The 15,240-nt window shown below is 28.9% G+C and overlaps 1 protein-coding gene across 1 annotated transcript; it reads right to left on the bottom strand.

Annotated features, from left to right (window-relative positions):
- Positions 1–7,333: 7,333 nt before the first annotated feature.
- Positions 7,334–11,528, bottom strand: LOC108328647 (uncharacterized). Its single transcript, XM_017562538.2, has 8 exons — positions 11,405–11,528; positions 10,463–10,578; positions 10,265–10,374; positions 9,867–10,053; positions 8,942–9,166; positions 8,077–8,148; positions 7,910–7,970; positions 7,334–7,828 (listed from the first exon to the last, which is right to left on the bottom strand). The coding sequence occupies exons 1-8, from the start codon at positions 11,445–11,447 to the stop codon at positions 7,749–7,751; spliced, it is 894 nt and encodes a 297-aa protein (XP_017418027.1). The 5' UTR covers positions 11,448–11,528; the 3' UTR covers positions 7,334–7,748.
- Positions 11,529–15,240: the final 3,712 nt, after the last annotated feature.

Here is a 15,240-nt window from a genome sequence, read left to right as displayed (position 1 = left end):
ATTATGATGAATCGGTGAGTCAAGTATGGGATAGTTTCAAAGGATTACTTACGAAAACTCCTATTCTTAATTAGCAAAAGATTGGTTTTAACCTCATAGATCATATCCTTAATTTTGTCATCCATGATTCAATAATGCTAGAGAAATTTAACAATTTATTGTATCATGTTCTTATTGTACAATTTCAAAGAAAGTAATCCTAGGACGTGTTCCTTAAATTTCAATAACATGTAATCCTCTCTCTTGCAAACAATTTATACAATTACATTGAATTCTTACTTCATCATCACTACTACTTTTGGTACCACATTACACATAAACTGTATAATGTTTTCATTTTTCTCTCGTATTTATCACTTATATGTATTTTATATGTATTGAATTAATCAACATCAATACATGTCTTTGTTTTATATATATTGAATTAATCAACATCAATGCATGTCTTTGTTTTATATATATTGAATTAATCCAATATCAATCATGTCTTCATTTTATATATGTATGATTTTTTTTCACCATGCATGTTAAAATCCTTTTTTAATTAAAGATATGGCTTTACCTAATTCAAAAATATTTTCATCTTCGTAACTAATCAGTACATAAAATTGAATTCTAATTTCTTATATTTAAAAAAATAGTAACATTTCTTATTATTTTTAAGTGACATAAAATGAAAAACATTAACATTAAATCAATTAAAACAAAATATATGCAATAAAAGATCAAAACAAAATCAAATCAAATAAAATTTCACAAAATATAATAAATATAAATGAAAATATACATACAAATAAACTAAAAATAATTAATCTTCTTAAATGGACTAAGAAAATCATTTAAAACATATTATAATATTATTATTATTACCTCTTGTTTGTATAATGATTATTATCATTTAAAATAAAAATTTTCATAAGTTTAACTTAGTATATAAATAATTTAAAATTTAAAAAATTATATAAAAAAAGGTTTTAAAAATTAAATTATATATACATTAATTTAACTAACGTAAAAGTCGATTCCAATTTTCCTTCTAATTATTCATATACACAAAAGTCTGTTAAAATATAGTCCTTATCTTATAATAATAATTGTTGTGAATCGACGACCTACGGTTGGCGACAAATTTCTGTTGCTTCAATTAAAAGCGTTTATTTGGTATGGGAAAGCACTTTTAACATAAGTGAAAATTGCGAATGAATGAAGCTTCTTCTCGTGTCCGTTATAAAATTGGTTTATTTTGTTCTCTTTTTCGTTGTCTTCATTAGAAGCATAATGCCATACCATTTTAATAATATGATAATGAGAAATGAAAACATAAAGCTATTTTACACTGTCAAAATGCTTAGTGTGGGAACGCATTTTCAATTTTTTTTTATCTAAATTAAGAAAAACATTTAATTTTTTATTATTTTCAGTTATATATAATACGGCTTTTATTTTTTTTCTCTCAAACAATCTTTAATGCATTATAAAAGTGGAAATAAGTGTATGATTAAAAAAAGCTATACTATCCTAAAGTTTTAAAAATAACATACAAAAATGATAAAAATTTCTTTCAAAGAACAAATAGGACATATATTCATGTGAATAGAAGGAGTAATTGATAAGCATGAATATAAATTAAGAAAAAGAGACAAATACGATATTGTTGGATTGAAGGAGTAGTAGAAGTGAGGACAAGAAAAGGAGACAAAACAATCACATTGTGGCTGCACTCATCTAAAGTTTTTAATTAAGGAAACTTCCTAAGAACAATAATGATACATTGGTAACTTGTTCTTGTTCATTTTCACCTCAAGTTTTCCCATAAAAGTTAAGGAAATTTCCTAAGATGTGCTACAATGTTATATGGATTGTGTTAGAATTTGATAAACACTATACTCTTGTTTCAATCATGTTTTTGTGTTTTCTTTTGTTGCTTTTTTTTTTCTGGTCGGAGAAAGTGTTGTCTTTTACGTAGACCACACAATTGGGCATAGATACTAAGTCGATGCTATATTTTAATATTTTATTTTATGCACTCTTTTTTATCTCACAGCCACACACTTTTTATCCTCTCAACTCGTTATCATGTGAATAATTCAGCACAGGTTGCACGTGGGAGAAGTCGGTTATTAATATGCACTTTTTTTTCCCGTGAAATACTGGTCTGAGCTGTGGAAGTTTTATATGGGTTATATAAATATTAATCATTTCGGCACCAATTATATAAGAGATTGACATCACTTTCTATTTAAAATCTTAAAACAATGGATTAATGGGTCTTTTATCTTTATATATTGCTCTACTTTCTTATTTCTATTAAATGCGAGACTTAGACACTTATATTCCCAACAAAATAATCATAACTTATGGTCGTTTGTGATAATATAAATGAAGATTTTATTATTAGGAATATTGATAGTTTATAAATATTAATCCTTTTTAATTTATTAAAACTACCTTTTTAATGATACAATTATAAAGCTCATGGATGTCAAAGTAAACAATATGGATAAAAATATAATGTGGCAAACATATAAATAATTCATGACTAAAACATTGACATTAAGTGTGCGTTTGAATTAGAAGATGAATTTGGTAATATGGAAATGAATAGATTTGTGGAGAAATAAAAGGAAAAGTAAAGTGGTTTAGATAAGAAAAAATGGTAAAAAATGAAAATTTTTTGTAAAAGTTTGTAAATGATTTATTTAATATATATGACAAAAACAATAAAATTGTAAGATGATCAAATTAACACGGTAATTAAAATTGTTACTATTACTATTTATATTTATTATTTATTTATATTATTAATATCATTATCTATATTATTATTGTAACATTTCAAAAATACAGTCTAAAACTATATAATAGAATAATCACATTAAATAATATTACAAATCAGTCTTACATTAAAATAGAACGTACGGTGGTGGCCGAACGACCTTACAGAAAAACTAGAAAATTTAAAACTGAACAACATAAGCAAATCCTGACCGAACGGTTTACAAAATACTATACCGAACGGTCCTACCAAAAGAAAAGGGGAAAAGATGATCGAACGATCATCTTAAAACTAATCAATTCTGACCTAACGATTTACAAAAGCCCATACCGAACGGTCATATAAAAGCAAAGGGAAAAGGTGATCGAGCGATCACCTTACTATCAGACTATACTACTGACCGAACGATTCTACTGTTCGGTCTTAACTTCTACCTCAACTAAGTTTTCTTCTTCCAGCGCCTCTTCCAGCAGCTCGTCTCCTTCTGCTCACATCCACATGGATGATCATTGCAACAGAAGGACAACCAAACGTACAAAACAGACAAGACAGGAAACATAGGGTAAGCTTATGTAATTTAATTTATGTATCAACATATATTTCACACAATTCAACCACACAAGATAATTCATTAACTCATTCATGCAAAGCCTAATACTAGACTGACTGTCCGGACTGTATGAATTCCGTGTAGCTACGGCGTTCGTGCACTTGGGTGATGTAGTAACTAGGATGCCCTCAACAGCTGCCACCCGAGGTTAGTCCTATCTGTCCAAATTAACCATAAGGACTAGGACCTCATGCCGTTCCCACACATGACTTACCCTCATCTACGTGAGGACGAGTAGTCACGGAACATCAGGATGAACCGCCAGCTTAGCATGCCCACATTCATACTTTACAAATTCCAATATACATTCATGAGCTATTCCTCCCCGAAACGCTCGTCCATAATCCAAAACATTTCATCCATATCATATTCTATTCATCTTTCATTATTAATCATCTCAATTAAACCCTTTGTACAAAGATCCCTAAGGATACCAAATACCGAACGTTAAACATCAACCCTGAACCAGACCGAACGCTTGGAGTGAGACCAAAGGTTTCCAGTTCCAGAATAGATCAAAGCCGAGAGAGAATTACTATCAGGATTTGAAAGAGACAGAGTTCAATAATATTTCTCAAGATTTAAAAGGATCGAACGTTATTTACGAGGTGAGTCAATTTGACGAACTGACCCATGAGCGTTTAAACTGATCAGCTTAAAGCCTAGACCGAGTACTAAGACTCTAGGCATAAACCAATGGAGACAGACACCACAAGACATTCAAATAATAGTACTTAGAAGACTCATATGAAGAAATCGAACGCTTATAAATACTTAGCTTACTTATAAATTTATCCTCAAGAAAACCGAATACTAGTTAAAGACCGAGCACGGTAGAGGTGAACACCATTGAGGTTGGATGAACGCTATTCTCATCCAGATAAATTATAGAAAATAGATTGAGCGCTTGGTGTAAGACCCAGCACTAAATAGTACGAACGCTTGGTGAAAGACCTAGCTCTAAATCTTACGAGCGCTTGATAAAAGACCTATGAGTAGATAGTACGATCGCTTGGTGAAAGACCTAGCACTAAATCGTACGAACGCTTGAAATATAAGATATTATTTAATTAATATTCAAGAACGAACGACTATACTACTACCTATGGACATACTTAAATTTATATCAAAATTCCAAGAAAAGAATATCCTTAGTGGAACGCCTGTACACAAATTGTACTAGACGAAGACGCTCGTCCTCAACATAAATTCCTTCCAAATGAAAGAATCCAGTTCTAAACGAGTCCCCGAGAAAAATCGAACGGTCAAAGACCATTCAGTAACGAACGTACATTATCATAGGGAATTTCATACTTAGAATTATTTATCTCAACTCATTTCTCAACATTTATCTTCATAATTTCATACATTCATATCATAGTAAATTTCCATACTTCATACAATCAAAACATAGCAACAATCATATTTCATATTAATTCAGTCAATTCAACGAACGTACATACAATCCAAACAAACATACAAATGAAATTATATAAGCTTTCCTGACCTCTAGCGTGACCGAACGTTCACAGAGACAGAGTACCGTTTCACCACTACCAGTTCTTCTACCCTCAACGCTCGACAATTTTCCAACTAAACCAATTAAAACCAAAACACTATCAGAACCTCTCATTTTAGAGGAGCGATCAACACATGAAACCATAACTTGGTTTGCGTGTAAAAGAAAACGCACAACTAAGTGAAGAAAAGAACTTACCAGCTCAGCTTCACAAACCGAACGATTTAACTGGAAGCTCTTGACACCGGAAGTGCTTCTGCGGTGCCTGAATGGTGGTCGGAGTAAGAAACAGTGAGGATTTCTTAGAGAGAAGATGAAGGAGATGTAGTGAGAAGGAGGAGAAAATGAGATTTTCAGAATCTGGGGAAGAAGGGTGCATGCAGAGAGAGTGACGTGAATTTCTGAAAATCAAAATTTTCCTTCCAACATCAAAGCGAACGTCCGTTCATCTGCCAACACCTGCCTTCGCCCGTCTGAGTGTCGAACCCCTCGCTTGTCACATGGAATCCACTAAAATGGCACGTACGTGGATTTGAGTGATTCTGACATTTTTCATTTATTTTACTATTATTTATAATATTATTATTAGTTATATTATATAATAAATATAAAATTAATTATTATTATTATTATTATATATATATATATATATATATATATATATATATATATATATATAAATTGATAATCGATTTTTGATGTTTTCTGTAATAATTTTCATCAAGAATCAATTATTTGTATCAAAGAATTGATTTTCTGACGGTTGGAGAGTCCTCTGTCAATGCACTTGAGTTGACATATTTTTGTCATTCATCTCTTAATCCCATCGAGAAGTTTCATCCACTCTCAAATCCTGTTCTCAAATTTGCTTACATCACTGGAAACCGATGTAAAGTCACTTACTCTTTCTTCCTATAATAATATTTCAATCCAAACAAATAAGCAAGCCTAAATTGAAAATATCGACTACTACTCCCTTCAATTAAGCGGTCAAAATTTTAAATTAAAAAAAAATCTTATATATCATTAAGTTTAATTTATAAATTGTTTCCAATCTAAACTTAAAAAGACACCTTTTAAATAAAATAACAAAGTGAGATTCCTAAGTTTTTAATCATCCAAAAGTTTTATTTTACGCCACTTCCAATTGACTAAAAAGCATTTAAAAATAAAACCATTAAATTATAAAAAAACATCAATAATGCCTTAAAAATCAATGGAGTTAATATTAATAGTTTCTATAAATTTTTTTTGGTATCTTATTAGAACATAAAAAAAAAGTTATATTCATCATCACAATTATGAGTATAAAGTAGATAAACGACTCATTTTAAACTAAAGATGGTATGGCCATATTTTTCTTGTCTTCGTCATGATACATATCCCATTTTAAATGACTAAAACATCCTTAGTTTATAGTGACTCTAACAAATTTATTTTCAAAATTGTTTTTGTCCCTTTGTTTTATTTCAAAGAATCATTCTCTTGTTACACAAATTTTCATCATATCTCTCAATTGTTTTATTAATTTAATATCCATCAAGTTCACTTAGATTCTTAAGCTACTTTTTTATCACAACCTCAATTACACATTTTTTGATGATGTATTGCATATAAAGAAAAGTAAACCTCAATTATACCACATACATTTGACCATATTTATTCCATTCTAATATGTTTATTTGGTTTATTTATCATGTGAGAATGTCTTACTATCAAATTCAAGTGTTTAATCATATAACTTTTAGTTTGTTAGATAACTTAAAAAATTTATTGTTGAGAATGCCTAGGACATGGAACACCACACATTTTTAATTTTATTTTAAGATATGCATTGAAAATCACATGTCCACTCTTGCTTCAATGAAATCATTTTTCACAATCTCTGTTTAAAAAAAATAATAATAATAGCTCTTCTTAACCTTCTCATCGTCATGGTTAGATTGTGCTTCTGGTAACACATTTCAACCTCTAATGTTTTTTTTAAATAATTATATTTATTGGAATTTTCTTTATTTTTGTATAGTTAATTTTAGCAATTCATAAATAATATTTTTTAAATCATTTATATTTTAAGAAATGGTTTTCTTCACTTTCACAATTATCTTTGTCAACAAAAAATGTTTACATTTTTAAATAGTATATCTAAAGACAATTTTGATATTATACTTAAAAAACAACGTAATTGTCTTCATTAATTCAACCAAATCAATCACATATATTAATAAACTTTCTCCTGAAATTTACTAGCTTTTCATTAAACCAAACCATTTTAGTTTTTATTTACTTTTTCTTCAAATCAATCTTCCACTTTCCCCCCTCTTACCAATCAAAGCATAAAAGAAAGGTTTTCACTCATAGTGGTCTTACAACTTGACCAGAATTTCCTTACTAGAATATAAAATAATCTTTTGACACATTCATATCCATACACAACAAATGCTCCTAAGAACAATTAGAAGACCAATAACCTTGTGTCTTATACTAGCAATTTCTGACTGTGAAGCATTAACAGCTAACAACAAATATTGAACTATTGCCTGAAGAATGGGAACAGATTGGACTCTAACTCACAGAATATATACTTAAATACGGTGTTTGAAATAGTATAATTCGAGGCCTATTGGAAGAAGTCATGTCAAAGTGTTCATTTTCACATCAGTTAGCTACTACTTAATATTGAACTAGTAAACTATTCAGTGAACCAATCCAGCAAAAACCAGCCTCTATAATCAGTGTAAAAAGGTTACATATCTAAGCCATGAAATCATCACCCTAACTGCACATATCAGAAGGATTCCCCAAGCTCATTCAACCTACTATAAGCAATTAGAGTGCAGAAATTAGCATTTGTCATCAGTTCTTGTCCTCCGTGAGTATTCGGTGGAGACTTCATAATGTTGCATTTTATTAGGTGCATCACCTGTCAAAACCAAATGTTTCATACAATCAAGAAAATAGACCAAGAGGAAACAGAAGAAGAATATTGGCAAAGTATCTTTACCCCTCTTCTCTAACACATCAGTCACTTTATCAAGTGCTTCGGTTATATCAATTTCTTGTTCCTGGGACAAATTATATATTCATATCATACACACTTTGTTAGAATTGTATACAGAGTGAAGACATATATCTAAGGTAACTTAATGCATCTCAATAGAAAGACATTACCCTAAGAGTCCTTCTTGCTATCTCAATATCAACTGGGTCAGGTTTCTCTTTACTGAAAAGCATCTTCTCAACCTGCCAAAAAGAATGAACATGTTACAGTATATGTTAATTGGTTGCTGAGTGCTCAATGTATTCATTGAGTAATCATTATTTCATAACATAAAGAATCCTACTCAGTAACTCGTTGAGAAAGCATCATTCATAACATAAAAAGAGACCATGCACGATGAACAATCTATCTAGTATACAAAAAAGTGCTTTTTAAGGTGAAGTTTTCAATAATTTATAAATTTCATTTAAAAAATGAGTCTTTTTAAACACCTCCATACTCATCAATAATCTGTAAAATGTTGAATATGAAAAGATGAGCACCCTTTAATATGAAACAGAAGAAAAGGAAAATCCTTTGCTAGGCATAAAACCTTTTGATTCGGACTGCCTAATACAGTTGAGTAATCTTGTTTCTACACATATGCAATAGAGTGCAGTATTACACAAAAATACATGTATAATTCATGTTCAGGATGCTAAAAAGGCTTTAACTGCATAACTTTGGAAAATTTGTCCTGACAAGAAAAAAATTGCAGCTGAGGTATACCCAAGAAATAGATTGCATAAATAAAAGAGGCAGTGATTCCCCACAAATGATTTTTTTACTAACAAGGTTATATTACACACAGACATACAGTGGATTCATCATGAATTTTTTACAGACGATTATGATCAACATTTAATCATGGCTTTATGCACTACAAAGTGTATTTTCTGGTTACCTCTTCATATCTACAAGTTCCGTGAATAGCCAGTGAAAACGAAAGTAACAAAAAGCCAATGAAAAGTACATGCAAACAAGGATTTTACTTACATCATGGATAACCTTATCTGTTGGACGAAGCTGAATTAAATCGGATCTTTTCTTTAACTTGGTAGAGTGAGATCTGTGAAGATCCTTCTGCAATAGATGCTTTCCTTTCAGCACTCTCCCTCCACCAACAGGTGGTAAGTGAACACTATAATTGAACATTTCCATAGATTGTTGCACTTTTCCATGGACAAATTCCGCAGTCAATGGATCATTATTAAATTTTGGCTGGCACAGACAAAATCACAGTTAAATAAGCCTGAGGCTCAGCAGTTTTTTGTGATGTAGTTCTGAATGATGACATATACTAAATGAAGGCATGAAGTGAACTGGGGATTCAGGTATGGCAATCAATTGTTGAAATAAGCAATTTAGAACTTAGAGTAGTTTTGAGTAAAACAAACTTTAAAACGAATTGCGTTAGAATAGTTTTTTACAAAAGAACGAATTCATTAATGAAGGCCATGAAATATACTTAACAGAAGACCGAACAGAGAACAAATAAATAGAAGATCAGTGAATAGAATCAAATTGATTTGTACAAGAGCTGACCTTAAAAGGGTAAAACATTGGATATTGTTAGAAAATATTATTTTCAGATAGCAAATCACATAAAAGAATGCTTACATTAAATTGTTGCATATGCATGATAAGGGTATTTATATAAATAGATTATATTAGGAAGTGTGAGAATTGATTTTCAAGGACAATTAACAGTTTCTCGTTTTAACTTTTAGACCCCAACTTCAATTCTCAAACCCCATATTCAATTCTCCTAAGCTCTGCAAAAAAAAAAATTTGCATGCTGTTCATTAATCAGGCCTTGTTTCAAGAGTGTCTAAAATCTACATCAAACAGTCTCTAAATGAAGCATGAATGCAATACAAATATACAAATTTAATATTTGTATTAGGCTTGATTGACTCACAGGCGTTGAAGAAGGAGTAGGAATAGAAACAAGGCATGTTTGGCCGCGGGACATCTTCTGAGTATAAATCGCAGCAGAGGGTGGATTTTTCAGTTTCATCACTGCATTTCCCATTGAAGCAGAAGCACAACGAGGAGCACTAGCTTTAATATAATCCTTAGCATGAGATGACAATTTCCTCTGCTCCCTGGGAAACAAAATGCCAAAATTGGTAATGATTCTGGATCATTACAACAATCAAAACAAATGTGCATAAGAGTTTTAGCTCTTCTAGAGTGAGCAAATGTGTAAACTAAGAAAGTAAAAGTGTGTCCACTTTTATCGAAATGTTGAAGTACCACCGTAATCTTAACCATGTTTAAATCAATGTATTAGGATATGAACAAGAAGACAATCACCTTATCTGCTTAATTAGCTCATCGGAATTGATTTTCGTTAGGATTTCTCCATGTTCAATATCAGTAACATTTAGTTCCTTTCGCAGCTCAGTCATAAGCCCCTCTTTGCCCTACAGCCACAAACAAATGTTCAGCAGCATACTCAAGATGAATCAAACTTGATCACAGAGAACAGGTTCAGAATAAATATTAAGTCACCCAAGTAAGAAGATCAGACTGAGCAATGAAAGCCTTCAAAACAGAACAATAAGCCTCAGTTTCCAGATAGTGGATTTGATGCTCCAAGTCCATTACATCCCTTATCCCATGAGGTTCTGTAGTTAATGTATGTAAAGACCAGTCATCAATAAACATTTTACATCAACTCTCAGTGATCTAGTGATATAAATTCACATAATGCACTAAACATTTACTTGCATTGAAAAAAATTAATCAACATATAACATGAGCAGCCACAAGCCATACACATCTTACAAAATTAATAGCATTTAAGATCAATTACAAGCACATTTTAAATTGGGGAAAGTGTAAATGCTATTAGAATCCTTAACACAACTATACATATAACACATCTAGCTATGGTATCAGATGTTGTGGAGTCAAGTGGGACATGCTAGAGAAAGTGACAGATAATCCTGCTATAAAATGAGTCATGGGTCCATTCCTCAATAAATAAAACCACCAACAGTCATACATCCTTTAGTAAAAACTATTTCCCCATAAAAAATTAGAGCAAAAATATATATAAAACAAAATTCAAAAAGGTTACCAAAAAGTCAGTTAATGCCACCAAGAATCTTAGCAGCACAGGTACTGTCGGTCATTCTAAACCTCATACCCCATGATCACCCTTTGAAAAAAACTATTTATTTATTCGTGTATTCAATCAGTGTCATAAAATAAACAAATAAGATACAACAAACAGTACATATACACAGAAACAAAACAAAAAACACATAAAGTTCATTCCTTTGCATATAACTTTTAGGGGTTCAGTGCCCATTTATTTAATTACTTGTTTATTTAGTCTTAGGTGGCAAAAAAGAATGAAAAATGCAAGAGGGGAAATAGAAGGAAGTGAACATAAAAAAAATGAAAAGTAACCCCAGAAAAGAGAAGAAAATAGAAGAGAGAGTTTACCAAGAACAGTGCAGTGGTTGGTGTCGTAAGTGTACTCCATCATCACTTGCTCCCTCACACACTGCTTACCCTTGTTGTCTCTTCAATGCTCAGATTCTTCCCTTAAACCATAAGTCTATTCAAGTTCAACACTTTACCTTTATTTTTTTATTTTATTTTTTTCAGGTTTCTCACTCTTAATTCAATTTTTGTATTTTTTTTTTTACTTGGATAAATTTTACCCTGTTCTACCTAGACAAAACTAATCAAATGATATTACATAGTTTGAAAAGGGACTTCACAGTTCTAAGACAAGGAAATATGTTTTTAAACATTCAATAATGTTAATTGATCAGAAAATTATTGGTTAGTTACTATCATAAATTAGTTATAAATTTTTATTAAATATATTTTTATTTTATTATAATTTTAAATCAATATTTTCTGATAAATAAACATTACTGTATTTTATTTAAGTGTATTGTATCCACTTTAAAAGGAGTAATAAATAGGGAGTACAGGGTGTGATTTTCTGTTTTAAATGTTGTTTACATATATCAGTTATTTATTGAACAATAAATTTGCTTTGATCAATAAGTTAAAATTCGAAATTATGTTTTCTTTTTAGATAAATCCATTTTCTTCCTCTTTTAAAAGTCCAAATGTTTCTTTAAATTGAAATAAAGTATTTTGTTTTAAAAAGTCTAAATCTAAATGTATATATATATATATATATATATATATATATATATATATATATATTTAATAACGATAACAACTCTTTTTTTTTAGTTTAATACCAGTGGAAAAATACCACATGCATGCCTGAGTGTACTTTTTTAGTTTATATAAAATTAATAATGGTATTTTCAGTTATTTAATATATATGAATATTTATTATCAGTTTTTATTTTAAAATAAAATTAAGAATAAACTAAAATACAAAATATTACATACAAAATAAAAGATATATTATCTAATAAATATAATTATAATATTAGGAATATAAAATATATATAAATCAAATAAAAATTATTTATATATATTTCTATAAATATAATTTATTGTTAATTATAAATAATATAAATAAAAAATGATAAAATAATATATATATATATATATATATATATATGTATAGAAATACATTTGCTGAGTTGTATTTATGTTTTTTTAATCCAAATAATACATTTTTAAAAAAGTGTATAATTTTAAAGAAATATTTAAAAATTAATATATATATATATATATATATATATATATATATATATATATTCGAGGAGAAAAATTGTGCAGTATATATAAAAGATAAAATTATTTATATAAAATAACAATAAAAATACTCAAAAACAATATATCTCTTATACAGTGGTACAAATCATTAAAGAATAAAATTGTCTGATAAAAAGATTTAAAAAATGTATATCACCGTAATGTATTTTGATTTTACTCAAGCAAACTTTATTATCTTGAGATTGCTTTAAGCAAAATGGTTGAAACAAAGCTGACTCTGATTATAATATGTTATTTAAATGATTAATTATCACAATGATTTAATTTGTCAATTCTGTTATAATACACACTTATCATAACTTATTAGAACTTTTATATCATTTAATAACTTTTATAACGCAATAGTTAAATTGATTAAAATTAATTGATACAATAATTGATGTATGTTACCAATCTTTATTTACTTACATAATAACGAGGTTGAGAGCAAAACAAAATTGTAATGACATAAGCAGAAAATACATTTGCGTATAGGTTGGTATACTTTTGTATAATATATGGCTCCCTACACAAGTTTAGCTCTATTAACTCTGAACTTTCTTTAGTTAATGAATGTTGTGTTTTTGTCTTTCACTTGTACATAATAACTTACAGGTATTTTCTCTTCCTAATACATATAATTTATATATTTATTATTATTATTATTATTATTATTATTATTATTATTATATATATATATATATATATATATATATATATATATATATTCTTTAAAGTTCATACTTTGCTAATAATATACCAATAAATGTGTAATATCTTGAAAATCTATGATTTTGTAAGCTTAAAACAAATCAATGGACTAACTGATAATACTTATGTTTCGTTTAAGAAATTGTTGAATCACTCTAAAAATCTAATAATTAGTTTCACTTCTATATCTTTTTAAAAAAACTTAAGTGTTTTTACCATAATTTTACACGTTCAAGACAGTAAATAATATTTTGTGTGTAAAGAATGAATATGGAGTTAGATTATAGAGTAAATAATATTAGAGTATTTATTGGATTTTGTAGGCTTGTTAGTATAACAATAAATAAGATAGACTAAAGATATAACAATATTAATAGATATAATAATTAGTTTATTATAAATTGAATTTTGTTTATATATCATAAATATTTCAGGATTATTAATATTTTATACAAATCTCATATTTAGATCTCATGTTTATTGGACCATTTTGGTATCTCAATAATAAAAATAATAATGTAAATTTGGGTTGGGTATGTATATCAAGTAAAAGTGTTAGGTTTATGGAGGGACAGTTTCACCTATACCTTCAATCATTTTATCCTACATCTTCAAATCTTTTTAAAATTTCAAAATTGTCTTTGTAAATTCAAAAAACCTTATACCTCATTTTTTTTTATTTCATCGAATTTCTAAATCCGATGAAGGGATTACCTAAGGTTTCATTGAATTTCAAAATTCGATACAAAAATTTTCTTCATTAAATTTTGAAATTCGATAAAGGATTTTTTTCTTCATCGGATTTTGAAATTTGATGGATAATTTTTATTTTTTTTCATCAGATTTTGAAATTTGATAAAGTCTTTGAAAAATCTTTCATTAAATTTTGAAATCCGATAAAAAATATAAAAAAAAATCCTTCATTGGATTTCGAAATCCCATGAAAAAAAATCTTTAATCGAATTTCGAAATCTGATGAAGAAAAATGTAAGGTTATTTTCAGAAATTGGAGGTGTAGGATGAAATCACTATAGGTGCAGGGTGAAACCCTTATCGAGGAAGAGGTTCACTAGGGATATATAACACCAATGAGATTTGAGTTCAACCACATAAGGGATTGACATTACTCTCTACCCAAAACCTTAAGACAATAGGTTAATGGATCTTCAACTACTTTCTCATTTCTACCCAATGTGTGACTTAGACTCACACTTGGAACTCTAACAATTTTTCCCTTCAACGGTGAGTCCCTTCTACATTGGTGCACTCCCCCTTTAGCAAAAGCATTCAAGTACCCCTTTTCGTACTGTCATTTATCTTAACGGGACATGCTTACCTAGAACCCTTTGCCAGGAAGACTTTTGATCGTCTGAGTCTAACATAGCTTTGATACCACTTGTTGGATTTATGGAGGAGGAGGTTCACTAGAGAGATACAATACCAATGAAACCAGAGTTCAACCACATAAGGCATTGGCACCACTCTCTACCAAAAACTTTAAGGCAATGGGTTAATTGGATCTTTAACTACTTTCTCATTTCTACCCAATGTGGCACATAGACTCTCACTTGGAATTCTAAAAAAAGGACTAATTACTTTGTCGAGAAAAAACATACTTTTTGTAAAACCCATGAAAAAATTTATAATAGTAAATTTTAGCATTTTATTAGTAATAATAATTTTAATGGATAGAAAAATATAAATTTTGGATATAAAATTATAGTAATTTTATAAGGAGAAGTTAAAATTTTTGATAACTTATTTAGTAAATTTTTAAAAAAATCGAATAGTAAAAATTGAATAGTGAATAGTAAAAAGTGAATAGTAAAAAGTGAATAGTAAAAGTGAATAGTAAATAGTAAAAATAAATTTTCAGC

The sequence above is a fragment of the Vigna angularis genome, chromosome 2 (genome assembly GCF_016808095.1).
Source record: "Vigna angularis cultivar LongXiaoDou No.4 chromosome 2, ASM1680809v1, whole genome shotgun sequence".
Lineage (NCBI taxonomy): Eukaryota > Viridiplantae > Streptophyta > Magnoliopsida > Fabales > Fabaceae > Vigna > Vigna angularis.
Note: the sequence above shows the minus strand (reverse complement) of the source record. Positions and strands in the feature narration are given on the sequence as shown.